The sequence below is a fragment of the Rhinolophus sinicus genome, linkage group LG02 (assembly GCF_036562045.2).
Source record: "Rhinolophus sinicus isolate RSC01 linkage group LG02, ASM3656204v1, whole genome shotgun sequence".
NCBI classification, from domain to species: domain Eukaryota; kingdom Metazoa; phylum Chordata; class Mammalia; order Chiroptera; family Rhinolophidae; genus Rhinolophus; species Rhinolophus sinicus.
Window position 1 is genome coordinate 25,867,484 of NC_133752.1, and position 16,147 is coordinate 25,883,630.

General features: G+C 42.1%; 1 protein-coding gene across 5 annotated transcripts in view; it reads left to right on the top strand.

The window, feature by feature from the left end:
- Positions 1-16,147, top strand: part of TBC1D1 (TBC1 domain family member 1) — a 209,343-nt gene that overhangs the window by 54,833 nt on the left and 138,363 nt on the right. Inside the window, exon 1 of one of the 5 annotated variants that reach the window (XM_019741935.2) lies at positions 11,735-12,135. The exons of 3 other annotated variants lie outside the window; for them this stretch is intronic. In XM_019741935.2, the coding sequence (XP_019597494.2) occupies positions 12,106-12,135 (30 nt within the window). In that variant the 5' untranslated portion in view covers positions 11,735-12,105. Of the gene's footprint in view, positions 1-11,734; positions 12,136-16,147 lie in introns of those variants that run through there. One more of the 5 variants, XM_074322286.1, reaches the window with a different exon arrangement.

Consider the following 16,147-nt stretch of genomic DNA (forward strand, 5'->3'; position numbering starts at 1 on the left):
ATCTTCCTTTATAGCACTTACTGCATTATATATTTCACTAGTTTTCTTACTTGCTTGTTGCCTGTCTCCTTTACTAGATTGTGAGCCCCATGAGGGCAGGGGTTGTGTCTGTTTTGCTCAGCGTGGTGTCTGAGCACAGGTATGCGTCGCAGATACTGCGGGTTCAGTTCCAGACCACAGCAATAAAGCAAGTATCACAATAAAGCGAGTCACACAAATTCTTAGCTTCCCAGTGCACATAAAAGTTATGTTTACACTATAATGTAATCTATGAAGTATGCAATAGCATCATGTCTGGAAAACAATGTGCATACCTTTGTTAAAAAAATACTCTATTGCTAAAACTGGCTAAGCATTTTCTGAGCCTTAAGTGACTCAATCTTTTTGCTGGTGGCATGTCTTACCTTCCATTTGTAAGGATAATATATAAAAACAGTGGGAGAGATACACCCAACACAGGATGGTTGCTACCTCTGGGGATGGAGGGAAAACACTAAAGTAACATTTTACTTCTTTAAAAAAATGCATATATGTACATATGTGCGAAATATTTAAAATAGTTAAAACTGGATCGTAGCTACATGGGTAACTGTCCTATTATTCTATTTAATTTTTTTGAAATATTTTATGATTAAAAACAACCTTAGAAAACAAGAATGCTCTATGTAATAAAAAGTGCAGTGTCAGATTCTACTCCTTTGTAGATTAAGGATAATTTCACTCCTCTTTTACACGTTGTGACTAATTTTTACTTGGCCTTTGTGTGCGTCCTTAAGCCTCACTTCCGCCATCTTATAGGGTCCGCAGTGTTGGGTTAAAGGCCTTCTCTGTTTGCATTGAGAGCACCCGCTCCTCTCCTTTTGACATCACTGGTCACCAGGTCATGCAGTTTCCTGTTTACTTGCTATATGTGCCCACCGGACCCTGTGTTGTTCCTCTAGGGGCAGGTGGCACATTTACTCTAGTATCCCCAGGGACTGGTGTGCGGTTGTGGGCCGCAGATATTTATTAAGTGACTACATGAATTAACGGATACTTCAGTGGCTTAAGTTCACTGCTACACACACAGTGGGCCAGAGTTGGACACCTGAAACCACCAACTACATATACTGTATATCAACTATGAATTCAAACTATGAAGTGACATTTCTTGTCCCGGGGGGCTTTGTGCCCTTTCTTGGACTCTGCCACCTGTGGCCTTTGCACTACAATGTCACAGTTGGAGAGGGGGAAACCTAATCCCAATCATGAGGGCTCTGCCCTCAGGACCTAATCACCTCCCAAAGGCCCCACCGCCTAATACCATCACTTTGGGGATTAGGTTTCAATACATGAATTTCGGGGGACACATTTAATCTATAGCATTCCATTCCTGGTCCTCCAGAATTCATGTGTTTCTCACATGCAGAATACACTTATCAGATCCCAACAGCTCCCAAAGTCTTCACTTGTTCCAGCAGCAACTCAAAAGTCTGAAGTCCAAAGTCTTATCTAAATATCATCTAAATTAGTTATGGATGAGACTCTAGATGTGATTTATCCTGAGACAAATTTCATTCCAGCTCTGAACCTATGAAACCAAACAAGACATGTGCTTCCAAAATACAATTGTGGGACAGTCATAGGATAGACATTTCTATCCCCCCTCAAAAAACAAACAATAAGGCAAACTCCATGAGATCTTAAGGCTTGAGATTATCTTCTTTGGCTTGATTTTCTCCCCTCCAGACCCTCTAGGGCAGGGGTCTTACCTTGTGGACACACTGGGACAGAGGTCCTGCTCCCACAGCTTTGCAGGGCAGGCGTTGGCTCCCCAAGGCTTTGGGGTGGTTGTGGGGATGAATGAGATAATATATGAAAATACCTGGCGTGCAGTGAGTGCTCAGTGGATATTGTTTCCTTCCTTCCTGACCTTGGATTTCTGAGGCAGGAGGCCGATGACTGCTGCCACTGAGCTACAGGCATTCATTCTTGCCATCTCCCTGGAGGCAAGGAACCAGTTCTAGTTTTCTGGAAACCTTCCAGGAGTTTTGGTGTCCTTGTGACATTATGACCTTGAAGTTGGTGAGCAGGTACGTTTAATTCCACCTTGACCCTGAGCTAAGGCTGCCAGGCCTGAACCCATCACGCGCATTTCACAGTGCTCCTAAGGGAAGCTTGGAAGGGACCTGGAAGATCAGGAGTCTAATCCCCAAAATGTACAAGATGGACATGCACCCAGAGATGCCACATGAGCTGCCTGAGATCACGTAGACGGTCATAGGCAGGTACACACTGGTAGTCTACCTGGATGCCCGGCCCCATGTTCCTCCTGGACCACCTCTGAGGATGCGCTGCCTCCACAGAGAGGAAGACCCCAACGGGCTGCGTGAAAATAAATCGGATCACTTTCCATGAATCCTGACCCCCCTCCTAGCACTGATTTATCTTCACCCGTCCCAGAGCATAACCTCTGTCATGCTTGAAAAATTCCAGGTGAGGAGAGAGTGTCTCAGACCTCCCCACTGGTAAGCACTTTAGAAATCGGAGGACAGTCCAACACAAAGGGAAAGGAGAAGCCATTTCCTTCTTGTATCTTCTCAGCCCTTTCTCCCGTCAAAGCCAACAGTTTCCATATGTGTACCTTCTCTAGCTGTGTATGGAAACCAGCATGTAGGTGATGGTTTATTTTATAACCTATGCATCCCTTTGCTAAGCAGTGAACCTAGAGAGAGTTTTTAAAGGGGCATTTACCTCTAGGAACATGGCACTTGGGACTTAGCTTCTGGAAAGTGTGCTTGTTCTGTGTACCTGAAATCTGTGTTGAGCATAACCAGGCACACTCCTACTGGAGAAATGCAAGTGTACACGGCATGGTAGACTTATTGTAGGAATCTCAAGCTACAGTGAGGAAACAGGTACGAATTGCTTTGTGTGGCTACAAAGGTGCGTGGCTCTGCAGGCACAAGTAACTGACTTGGAAGAGTCACTATTCTGTTTTCTAGGTGCTTGCTGTGAGGTTCTGATTCAAAATACTGACGTACACAAAGCCTTTGAAAAGGGTGAGAGCATTGACAGAGAGTTTCAATTGTGTTTTAAACCTGACAATTTTTTAAAGAGCAGTTTTAGGTTCATGGCAAAATTGAGCAGAAGATGCCGAGATTTCAAACCAAACTGCTGCCCTCACACAAACTAGCCTCTCCCATTATCAATATCCCTCACCAGAGTGTGACACGTTGTTACAATTGATTGAACCTACATTGACACGTCATTATCACCCAAAGTCCCTAGTTTACACTATGGTTCACTCTTGGGGTTGTACATTCTGTGGGTTTCCACAATTTGTAGAGTGACATTGTATCCATCGTTATAGTAGCATAGGAGGTATTTTCACTTCCCTAAAAGTCCTCTGTGCTCTGTCAATTCATCCTTCCTCTCCCACCCCCAACTACTGATCTTTTTACTGTCTCCATAGTTTTGTCTTTTCCAGAAGTCATATAATTAGTATCATACATGTACTGCATTTTATTGATACATTCATCTATTAAAGGACACCTTGGTTGCTTCCAAGTTTTTGGTAATTAATTATAAATAAAACTGTTATAAACATCTGTGTACAGGATTTTGTGTGGATGTAAATTTTCATTTCCTTTGGGCAAATACCAAGCCGAGTTTGCTGGATTGAAACTGGACGATTTTAAAGAACTAGATGAAGGTGAACAAACCGACATTGTTTTAGAAGTGGGAAATAATTCTAATCAAAGGTAAACTAAACTACCTTTTTTTTTTTTTTTAAGGAAATTATGATTTGCTATAGAAGATAGTGGAAAAGGAAGTTTGGTCTGATTTTTATTCCCTAATAGATTTCACCAGGAGATAGGAATTGATATTTTTCAGTCTAATTTTTAAGGAGAAACATAACTTTCAGTTTAGAAAAAAAATTATTTTTTGGTGAAATTAGTGCTATGCAAAGTGGTGTTTTCAATGTTTCCGTTATAAATTATAATTAAAATGTCTGAGTTTAAAGTTGAGCATCTATGTTTAGTTATAACACAGGGTGAGAATATCAAAATGTTTGACTCTAAATTTTCACTGTGTTTTCTTTTATGAGCTCATTGCTGCAGGGTTTTTCCATGAATTTGAAACATGTGTGTGCAGTACTTTGGAAAGAAGATTATTTTCTTAAACTTTATAAGCTGAGCTAAAAATAGAAAAACACTGTTTCTATTTTTGGAATGTCTTGCCAGCTAAAAAGTGAACACGATTACTGTATGTATTAAGCAAAAATATTGAGAACAGATATTTAAAAAGAAAAATATTTTGCTGGTTTAGAAATGTCACGAGCATTTTAATGAAGAGATAAATTTGTGTCAAAATGTAAATTTGTTTTAACAAGACTGATGAGTGCAGAGAGAAAAAAGGCATCCTGAAACTGGTGGGAACTTCATTCTTTAGGCTGGTTGTTACTGTCTGGTTCCCTCTGGAGTTACAAGTTCAATGGCTCTGCTTTTTATGCCGCAGAGTCTTAGTATTTCTAGTTGGGTTGCAGCCAGCTTTTAATTTTACAGTGCTTTTGTATAAATGTAGTGAAGGGGGCTGGAGCCACTAAAAATGTTTTTATTAAATCTGCTTATTGTTATTCTGGCTTACAAGAAACTACAACTAGACACACAATCAAAGCATAAAATTAGAGACCTTAATTTAAACATTGACATGGCTCTAGCAAAGTGCAATGTTCTTTAACTATCACCTGAATTTGTAGTCTAACGCCAAATACGCCTTCACCAAATTTGTCCTACTACTTTCCCCCTGTACTTTCTTTCGCTCAGTCGCCAATTTGTTCAGCACTTTTGTTCTGAAATCGGTCTTCACTCGGTCTTGTCACTCAGAATGCCGTTTTCGAATTTAGCATGATTTAAAATGTGAGTGTGTGTGTGCTTGAGAGAAAGAAAGATGTAGACAGGTAAGGGGGACGACAGTATTGTGGTGGGGAAGAGAGAAGCGGGAGTAGTGGGTGAGAAGAGAGTGTGAGTGAACAGCAGCAATTGCTTAGGGAGAAATTTCTGAACTGTCTGAGAGTATGAGGGGTAGAAATGTTTGGGCACTTCAAGTCCCTGCCCAGCTAGAATGACAGGAATTTACCAGAGAAACTTGGAGGATTCACAGTGAGGCTTATAAAGTAATAAATGGAGCATAGTCATGCTGCTAGACATAGCAACTCATAAAAAGGGAGAGAAAAATATTGAGAGACCTCCAGGGGGGCCACCCAGCCTGGAATTAGTTTTGGCTAACATTCAATCTCTTTGATCTCAACTGTGTGTCCTGTCTATAAATCCAGCCAAGATCTTGAGACTTCCAGCCCATCATTTCTGTATTATTTCTACATTAATAATGTATCATACTGTATTAGTTAGGGGTCTCTAGAGAAACAAAACCAATAGGATCTATTTATCTTCCTATCTATCTATCATCTATCTATCTATCTATCTATCCATCCATCTATCCATCTACCAACCTACCTACCTATCTATCATCTATCTATCTACCTATCTGCCTATCTACTTACTTACCAATAGATAGATATAGATATAGATATATAAGAGGAAATTTGTTGTAGGAATTGGCTCATGCTGTTATGGAGACCGAAAAGTCCCACAGTCTGCCATTCCCAAGCTGGAGAACTAGGAAAACTGGTGGTGTAACTCAGTACAAGTCCAAAGGCCTGAGAATTTAGGATCCGATGGTGTAAATCCTGGTCTGAGTCCGAAAGCCCCAGAACTGAGGGTTGCTGTCCAGGGACAGGAAAAACTGGATATCTCAGCTCCAGTAGAGCGCAAATTTGCCCTTCCGTCACCTTTTTGTTCTATTCAGGCCCTTAAAGGATTGGATGATGCCCACCTTCATTGGTGAGGGTGATCATTTTACTCAGTCTACCGATTCAAGTGCGAATGTCTTTCAAAGACACCCTCACAGACATTCCCCTAAATAACGTTTCCCAGCTATCCAGGCATACCTTAGCACAGTCCAGTCGACACACAAAATTAACCATCGCACATACCCGTCATTAACCAATGGCAATCACTGCTACTACTATTAGTACTACTACAGCTAACATTTCCTGAGCACCTACTTTATGAGTGCTTTGTATGCATCTCATTTAATCCTGAAACTAGCCCTTTAAAATGTGGGTTCCATTATTGCAAAGCCTCAGGGAATTAATTTACCTCAAGTCATTCAACCTTCATCACATAGAGGAATGATTTTTTGAATTGAGATATAATTCACATACCACGAAATTTGGATTTTTAGCACATTCACATCACCACTATCTAATCCCAGAATTATTTCATCACCCCAGAAAGAAACCTGTACTCATTAGCAGTAACTCCTCATTTTTCCCTCCCCCCAGTCCCTGGTAACCACGAGTCTACTTCCAGTCTTTGTGGATCTGCTTATTCTGGATATTTCTTATAAATGGAATCATACAATATCTAGTCTCTTGTGTCTGGCTTCTTTCACTTAGTGTAATGTTTTCAAGGTCCGTTTACGTTGTATGCATGAGTACTTCATTACTTTTTATGAGCAAATAATATTCTGTTGTGTGGGTACACTACATTTTGTTCATGCATTTATCAGTTGATGGACATTTGGGTTGTTTCCACTTTTTAGCCATTATAAATAATGCTATGTGAACATGCATGCATAAGTTTTTCATGGACATATGTTTTCAATTTATACAGAGGGATTTTGTTCATGATTTTTCTGAACTTGATAGTATCCTCAGCAAATATTTTTTCTGGAAATAAACTTTTATGCTGGTGAGGGATGACTATGCACTGTCAAACTATGACTTACTAAAATTCTTTCTCTCCAATGTGAACTCTGATTTCTGTCCTCCATGTCCTAGTAGTAGGACTTGAGTTCAGGAGATGAACACCAATCCTCTAAGCCTCGGTCTAGCTGGTCCTCCTTCCTGGAAAGCCCAGTCTCTTCTCGCCATCTGTAAAAGTCCTGAAGTCTTCCAACCAGTAAGGCTGGTTTTTCCTTTGCAGCCTGATATTACCTTTCATGCCTCTGGGAACTCCATGGAGATTCTCCTGGGCAGTCCAGTGTCATTTTTTACTCTTTTCCCTGCCTGAAGTTCCCTGCTACTACTCTCTCTGCCTTTTGAGGTCAGGTTTCAGGTCTGATCACTTTTGCTGTTTCTTGTAAGGACAAGTGTTGCTTTATACAATAGGTACTCATGAATATTCATGAACTCAATAAACTCCTGATTAGTTGCTGTGATATTGTGATTTATAATAAGAAATACATATTTGGTCTTTGTCCCTCCCCTTCCTAAATCTCTTGGAATTTCCTGTGAAGAGAATGAAAAAGGTGTCTTTTGTTATGTTAATGAGTCGACTTTTGGTTAAGCCCCTAAGTCATCAAAGGATGGAGGTTGGTTGCCAGAGGAACCAACCACGTGATTAAAGGGTTGAAATTTTCAGTCCCACCCACTAACCTCTGGGAAAGGGAGAGAGACTAGAGATTAAGTTAAATCACTAGTTGCCAATGATCTAATCAGTTATGCTTATGTAATAGAATCTCCATAAAAACCCAAATGATGGGGTTCAGAGATCTTCCAGGTTGGTGAACTCATATAGATGTAGGGAAAGTGCTGCTCCCAGAGGGCGTGGGGGCTCTGTCACTTTCCCCATACCTTGCCCTATGTGTCTCTTCCATCTGGCTGTTTCTGAATTATAGCCTTTTATAATAAACCGTTAAACTCATAAGTAAAATGTTTCTCTGAGTTTTGTGAACTGTTCTAGCAAATTATTTGAATCCAAGAAGGGGGTTGTGAGAACCTGTGATCTATAGCCAGTCGGTCAGAAGCACAGGTGACAACCTGCACTTGCAGCTGGCATCTGAAGTGGGGAAAGAGGGCAGTCTTGCAGGATTAAGCCCTTAATCGGTGGGATCTAAGGGTATCTCTAGGGAGATAGTGTCAGAATTGAGTTGAAATGTAGGAATCCCTGGCTGGTGTCAGAGAAGTGCTGGGTAGTATAGAAAGACACACATTGTAGTCTGTGTCGGAACTGTAGTTGCCAAGTGGTTCTGATTCACTTGAAACCAAGTTGAGTTTCCTTGTTGTTGGTATTACAATGGCTCTATTTTTAGTGTCTTGTGGGGAAGTGGGGGGGAACATGTTGGTAGGGTGAGGTCATGCTTTTGCGTTTTCTCACTTCCCCACCCCACTTTTGAGTTGGAGAGCAGCCGGTCTGGAATCCCTCCTGAACTCTCAGGAGATTTTGCTCTCCTTGCCTCTTGCTTCTCCTTAACGGAAGAAATTGGCAGATGAGTAGGGCAGGAGTGTCAGGGTTTCTTTGGGGGCTTAGGGTCAGGCTTAATAGGGGAGCAGTTCTTCCAGTTCCTGGCCCCTCTCCCCTTTTTCAAGTCCTCCCTTAATGTCTCAGGAAAACTGAGATTGTGAGAGATTAAACCATCCTTTTAAAGTTACTTAGAAAGACAGCAGTCTTAGGTTTTCTGTAGATACTATTTATTTAGATCTCTGCAGTCCTATCTGGATAGTTTATTGCTCTCACAGAGCAAATATATATTATATATATAATATATAATATATAATATATGTATTTACATTATATATATTTAGTATATATTAAATATATACTAAATATATATTAAGGAGAGGATCTAGAACTATGGAAGTGGTTGTCAATCCTAGATAACAATCAGAATCACCTTAGGGGAAAACTACACACACACACACATCCAAGCTTAAGTAAACCTCTAGAGGTCAACACCAATATTAACCTCTCTGGCTGAATTAATTTTGCTTGGAGTTGTAATAATTGAGCATGCCTTCTCCAAAATGCCACAGTTCATGGATTCCTTATTGTTTCACACCTGGCCCTCTTCACATATTTCTGTGACCTGCCTGCCCTTTAAGAGCTCAGCGAATTTGATGCTGCCCCATCAGCCAAATCTTCTGTCCCCCCGCCCGCCCCCCACTTCCCCTCCTCACTCCCACTGGCATCATAGGTAACTCTAATAGACAAGCAGGGCTGGGAACCATCAGCATCTTTGAGCAATGACTCTTCTGTTTGTAGCAGTTCTCAGTTCAGGCTGTAAGAGCATCACTGGGAGCTGTTAAAAAAGCCCAATGCCTGGTCTACATACAGTTCTTCCTTGGGGGAATATAAAGTTTCTTGCGGGAAGGATATATTTTTCAGATGGAGTGTGGTGTTTTAAGGAAAATTGTTTTATTTGATCAGAGTGTCTGATGTTAATAGTTTCCCTTTAACAAAATACCAGATTATAACAGTTTCTTTGTGCAGTGTGACTGGCAAGCTATGTTGGCAATGAATTAATATGACCTTTCACGTATATTTCTTAAAATATTTGGTCAAGTCTACGCTGTGGAAAGGCCTTTAGGTTCACATGAAATGAGTGATTCTGCCCAGATATGACCAAGGAGACCTGGAGTAGAGAGAGACATCTGTGAGTCTAAAAGATACGTAAGCTTTAGGCAAGTTCAAACCAGGATCTGCACGAGCCTCCACCATGATATGGAGACTTGGATTCAGGTTTAAACAAGTGAAGCCTTGATGTCTCTATTTCACCTGCCTGCCTCTATTTCACTCTCCCATTTCAACTATATTACATTCAGGATTTGGTCTGACTTTAATTTTTTTTTTTTTTTGCAAGAAGTACAATTTTTATTCTCCTCTACCTCCTGTCCAAGTAGCAGAAAATTTACCACAGTCAGTTAGAGGTTAATTCAGGTTTCTTTAGTCAATTTTGGGTTCCCCCTCATTCTCTCCCCAATGTTGCTTCTAAGTTCTGGGCATTCTCTTAGAGCTCAGTCTGGGGATTGTAGTGATGGAGTACGACAATGTTTGTCATTAGTCCCGCTTGTTCTGCCTGGCTCTCAGCTGCCCATCCACTCCCATCAAAACCATGTTGTTGTCTAGGAACTCCCCACATTTCTAGCTGAGCTAGTTCACAGCATTGCAAGGGCATGGAACAATTTTAGCTGCTTGCTCAGGAGGCTGTTTGTCAGTAATTTATTATTAGTATTTTATTACTATTATTAGACTAATGTCAGCGAATCTCACATACTAATGCATTCTCAAACTTTAATGTGCATACTAGCTACCTGGACTCATGGTGAAATGAAGGTTCTGACTTAGTAGGTCTGGATGAGGGCAGGGCTTGAATTTCTAACAAATTGCCTGGTGACACTGAGGCTGTTGGTCCATGGACCACACTTTGAGGAGCAAGGTTATAGAGGCCAGAAGAGCTCTGACTTTAATGGAGCTCTCAGCTTCCATCTCTCCCACTTGCTTGGAGCAGTGATGTGATACAGGAAAAGATTTGGTTCAGTGGCCATAAATGCACTCCCCTTATCCACCTCTTAATATCTTTAGGGAACATCTCTGCTTAAGAGAATTAAAGAATAGCACTTCCCTAAGATGCTTCTAAGGCCCTTTTCAATTACCCAGGTAGGCTGTGTGAGAATGGTATCACGCTTGACTTTCCCCATGCCTTTATTGTTTATCTTATTCTCTTGCACCCAACATGGAAGTAGAAAAAAAGAGATAATACTCCCTCCATCCCCCTTGGTCCTCCTGGTACTTTTGCCCTTGTTGTAATCCCCTTAAGTGTTGAACTAGACTTATTTCCTCACTTTTGGTGAACAGATTACAACAGAACTCTTGGGATGTCACTTCTGAGATTAGTTTATAGAAGGACTGACTTCCTTCTTGAACATGTGCTCTTTCTGGGATCGCTCTTTCTGGGATGCAAGCTGCCATTTTGTGAGCAGCCCTATAGAGAGGACCACATAATGCAAGAAACTGAGGCCCTGAGACCAACAGCCTGCAAGAAGTGAATTCTGAGAACTATGTGAGTGAACTTGAAAGAGGATCCTTTAGTCCTAGCCCAGTCTTGAGCCGACCACAGCCCTAGCTAACAGCTTGAGTGCAACCTCAAGAGAGACCTTAGCCAGAGGCACCCTGCTAAAATGTTCCTAGATTTCTGACCCACAGAAACCGTTGGTTTAAGCCTCTCAGATTTCGGGTAATTTGTTATGCAGCAATAGATAACTAATATACCCACCTAATTCAAATGCCAGGCATTGGGGGAACATCATTAAAATCCCCTACTAACCCATCATGAAGATAACGCACAATTACCTTGACAAAAGGAAAGAGAAGCAAAATTCTTGGGCTGCGATGGCTGTTTGTCCTGAGGAACTCAGTGAGTGGCTCAGAATGATTTACACATTGGCTACTAGACCTTCGGCCTTTTTTTTTTTCAACGTGTAACTGGGGTGTCTGAGTTTAAAACTCAGCTTAACCTTTGTAGCTATAAACTGACTACACTTGCCTTATCACCTTGCCTTGGGAGAAGAAAACTGGTGAAATCAACATTTCTCATGTTGCCAAAACCTCTGGGCTGGCAGGAGCTGAAGGTTCTTTTCCTCCGCCCCTTTTCTAGTCTCAATAGCTGGGTGTTCTGACTCAGAGAAAACCACCTTCGATTATATAAAGGTATTAGGGGCTGGGGAAACACTAGTCCTTTTGTTACCAGCAATCTCGAGAGTTTAGGGGTGGGGGTAACCCCCGGAAAGTTGGATAGGCTTTGTGTTCGCTCCAACTCAGAGAAAGGAATTTCTAGTTTTCCGAAGGTTGTGCGAAACGGATTCCGCTCCCTCCCCCCACCCTCCTCGAGTTCTAGAAAGCCACGTCCCGAGTCATCACGGTTTGGACTTGTGCTCCCGAAGCTGCACGGCGCTGGGCCGCCGGGAGCGGGGAGACCCCCGCGCCTCCCAACTTCCCGCGGCGCGCCGAGCGTGGGGGTGGGCGGGGTCGGCCGCGCTCTCTCCTCCCCTCCCCTTCCCCGCGCTCTCCCCACCCACTTCCCTTTCTGGGCCGGGCAGTCCTGCGGGCGCGACCGCTCCAAGCACTGACGAGCGAGGAGGAGCTCGCAGCCGCGGCCGTTGGGGGAAGCCATGCCCGAACCCCGCCGCGCCCCGAGCCCGCCCCCGGCTGCCCGCCGCTCCACGGGCGGGCGGCGGGAGTGAGCGGGAACGCCAGGCAAGGAGCTGCGGTCCGGCCCGCGATGTCACCATTGTTCAGCTGGGTGGCCAAGGTAGGCGGCGTCGGGGCAGCGTCCGGCGGGCGCCGGTTACCTCCTCGGACGGATCTGGGAGCCGATGTCCCGGCGGGCGAAGTTCTGGAAACATTTGTAACCGTCAGGTCGTTGGGGATCCGGAGCGGCGGGAGCGCCCGCGGCTGGGGGGTCCGACTGAGCTTTGGCGGTCCCAGGCAGGGGCGCCCCGCAATCCCCGGACCGCGGCGGGAGAGCGGCCAGGCTGCCTGGGTCGTTTATCTGGTGGTTCTCATTCATTAGTCTTTCATCCCCGTGGGGCAAACGGGCATGTGGTGTCTCATGCCCATTTCACAGGTGGGGAGAGTGAGGCTCGACGAGGGACCCAGTGGTTCACGCCTGGCCGTTGGCTTGTCTGGTCCCCGGCAGCCCCCTCTACCCCCCATGCGCCGTGGATTCACCGCTTGGTGTTTCCCCGGCTTCGGGACCTGAGTATCATTCTCCTTGATACCGGTTTGTAATTGGTTGTTTGGGATAATGTACTGAGGATGCCAAAAGGCTGAATTTAGTGCATCTAGATGGTGACTCACGTTTGATTTTTACTCCCTGGTTTCAAAGGCAAGTTTTGAAGTCTTGAGTTTTAAATGTTAAGTTCTTTATTTTTTATTTCCTTAAAGTTTTATTTTTAGAACATCGGCACCTTCGGAGTAACCTAGCGTTACAAAGGCAGGCCAACTTCACTATTGCTAAAATGAAGGGATTGGAGTAGATTTACAGAGTTCCCATCAGCTTAAACAAACAGTAATGGAATAATACCCTCGCCGAGTACCAGGTGTTTGTGTGTTTCGAATGATGCATCCCTCAGCCTCCAACGCCAGTGGGCAATAGGGCGCATTTCTCCCTCCCTTTGCTAGCATCTTAGCAGGGCTTGCTCCTGGGATCTGGCAAGTTGAATAAGTTCATGTTGAGAGAACCCGTTAGGCATCCTGTGACCCTTTACAGATAATAATTAGGTGGTTGTTACATCTCTAGTTATGATGCAGTGCTTTTAGAGTGTTATTTTTAAGTACATTTTTATGAATATCTGTTTATGAGACAGGTAAGGCTTTGCCTGTCATTTAAGTGATAATGGAGACACAGAAACCAGATAAGATTAGGAGACAGTCACTATATCCTATTCCATCACTGAATCCTCACCAGAATCTCCACTTCCTGAAACACAGCTGGTGATGAAATGAAATGACTTTCAAAAAAATTTTGAATCTTAAGTTTAGTGCTGAAGAAAAATTGACAGTGCCCAGATTTTCTGGTTGGAAGTGATAGCTAATTGGCTTTTAGGATGCTAAATTTTTAAATGGTGTTACATAGTTTAAAAGTAATTCAGAGTGTGTGGTATGGTTATATTTTACTTATTCATTCTAGGTTGAGGATTTGAATCTACTTATATATATTTATACTGTAAAGCCAAAAGGATAAAAACACCAAAAGAACAAATAGGAACTCATTATGGTTTTTTATTCCAAAATAAATAAGTAAATCTAAAAGAAAACCCAACTTATTGCCAGTACTGTTTTATAGTTTTATTTACTTTTCCAAAATGTATTTAATAAAATGCTTTTCACTATGGGAGTGAGATGGATTTTTGTTTACATTGGCCTACGGAGGTGACAGTGAAAACCCCAGACCAAAGCATTATTTAAAAAAAAAAGAAATTAAGGACTTTTATAAGATTATCAGCCAACTGGCAACACTTTTGAAAAGCTCATGTAAATGAACTATATGTTGATAATTTGATCTAAATTCTGAATTACGTTATTCCGAATATTTTGTTTACAGAACAACAACAAAAAAAACTATGAAATGTTTTTGGAGCAAATTTATCCATCAGTTGTCAGATTAATTTTTTAAATTGTAGTTATTTTATATTTCATTTCTTCTAGGTGGTATGCTATTATGAATTGCATCCCGAAATTGATTTTTATAGACAATATGTTATTCTGTGAGAGCTTTTAGAATATGAAACAGTTTTCATTTCTTGGGATTATAGATTATAGGAGTGACTTGCTATGGAACCTATTTGGTTTTCAGTTAAGAGACAAGTCATTAATACACTTTGCATTATAGACTAGGAAATGTTTTAAAAGCAGAAGAGGCACTGATAATTTACACAATGTGCATAACCCCAAAGTGCATTTATATTTGGTTTTAGAATGACCCTTCAAGAACACACAAATGCATATTAGCACAAACCTCACACAAACATCTAATTTTCTTTTCTATTTTGACCTTTGCAAACTGCAGCTCAACAGCTGGTAGGGAAGGAGAAGGGGAGTGGGCGTAGCTTGAAGCAGATGGATACCTGGACGTGAATTTGTTTTTCCTGAGTAATGCATTAATATTGCATGAATATTGACTATATAGACTGAGAGCAATTTCATGGTGTAGAAATAAAGCCAAAACGGGGAAGAATTTTATTTCAAAGAGATTATCTGTTAAAAAAAAAAGAAGACGCATTTTTTTTGTTGTTTTAAATTTGGCATGACTTGGAACATTAAGGCAAGCGTGTATTGTATACCGGATGGGGTCAGGTTTTATAGAGCTCTGATTTCTTGATAGTCTTTCATTGGGGACACGAGTTTTTACACAGATTATAAGTAAAAACAAACTACTCAAACCTTGTGATTTTCATACTAAACTCACACGTTCCCAACAACCTGGTGGTTTTAAGTATTTCTACTGATTGTTTCTATGCCTCCATATATCAGTTAATGAAGACTTACTGCAGCAGAACTGCCTGGTAACTTTCTGAATTTACTTGGATTTGCACCTGCCTGTAAAGATAATGACTAAGATTATTGCTAGTAACTTAAATTAGTGGATTTTAAATATATATGTCAGTTTATCAGATATAATGGAAAATGGGACCTAAGTATAATCAAATTTGCTGTGTTACCAAGTCCAAGTGCAGTTTCCTATAGTTTATGTCTTGTATTAAGTTATTTTCCAGTGCTTATGTATTTATTCATCAGATGTTTATTGGATACCTTCTGTATACCAGGCTCCTGCCTTGGAGGAGTTAGTTCACTTTGCCCAATAGGTTTATTCTTCACAAAGCGTGCACACTGAAACTTCGTAAGCCAGGTATTTGAAAATGCCTTAGGTAAGGAATCCTTCTGTAAAGTGGTCAAACTAGTATTTTATGTAAAACCTGATTTTTCATGCTTTGGCCTTGCTTAAAACATAGGTGTATAGCCACTATGCATTCACCAAATGTTTTTGACAAAGTTATTTGTTGGTCACCTACAATGTACTAGGCACTGTTTGAGGAACTGGAGATTTAGCAATGAACATGGCCACCAAGGTCCCTGTTTTCATGGAGCTCGCATTCTAGACGGGAGAGAATGGCAAAGAAACAGGCAAATAGATGAGCAAGGTAATTTTAGATGGTGGCGAGTGCTAGGAAAAAAAATAAACAAGGCGGTTTGATAGAGTGACCGGGGCTGGGATGGCGAGGAGGTGGCATTTCATCTGTGTGGGAAGAGGGTGCAAAACCTGTTCCAGGCAGAGGGAAGAGCAGGAACCAAGGGCTGGTGGTGGCACCAGGTGGGCCTGTTAAAGCAGCAGAAAGAAAGTAGGTGTGACTGCAGTCCAGTGAGCAGGTGCTGAGAGGAGGTGGACCCTGAGTCCAGGAGGGGTATTCAGGGCCAGGCCCTTTAGGACTCTGTAGGCACAGTATGGGTTTAGATTTGCTTTAAAGTGCAGTGGAAGCCATTCGAGGGGGTAAAAACGGAGTGATGTCAGCTGATGTATACTTTGGGTGGAAACAGAGGGACCACTCAGGCGGTTATAGTCCAGGCAGGAGGTAATAGTGGTAGCTTGCATTTGTGTAGTAAACGAGGCGCACCAGTAGATACATACGTGCTTGTTCTCTGTCTTCTGAAATGATGTGACCCAGTAGCTTTGCTATCTTGTTTGCCTGGTGTTGGGGCAAATGACCGGCTAGCTAATTGCTTCTTCTCTGTTGAGTACAAGTGCAACATGTCCTTTGGTCAGC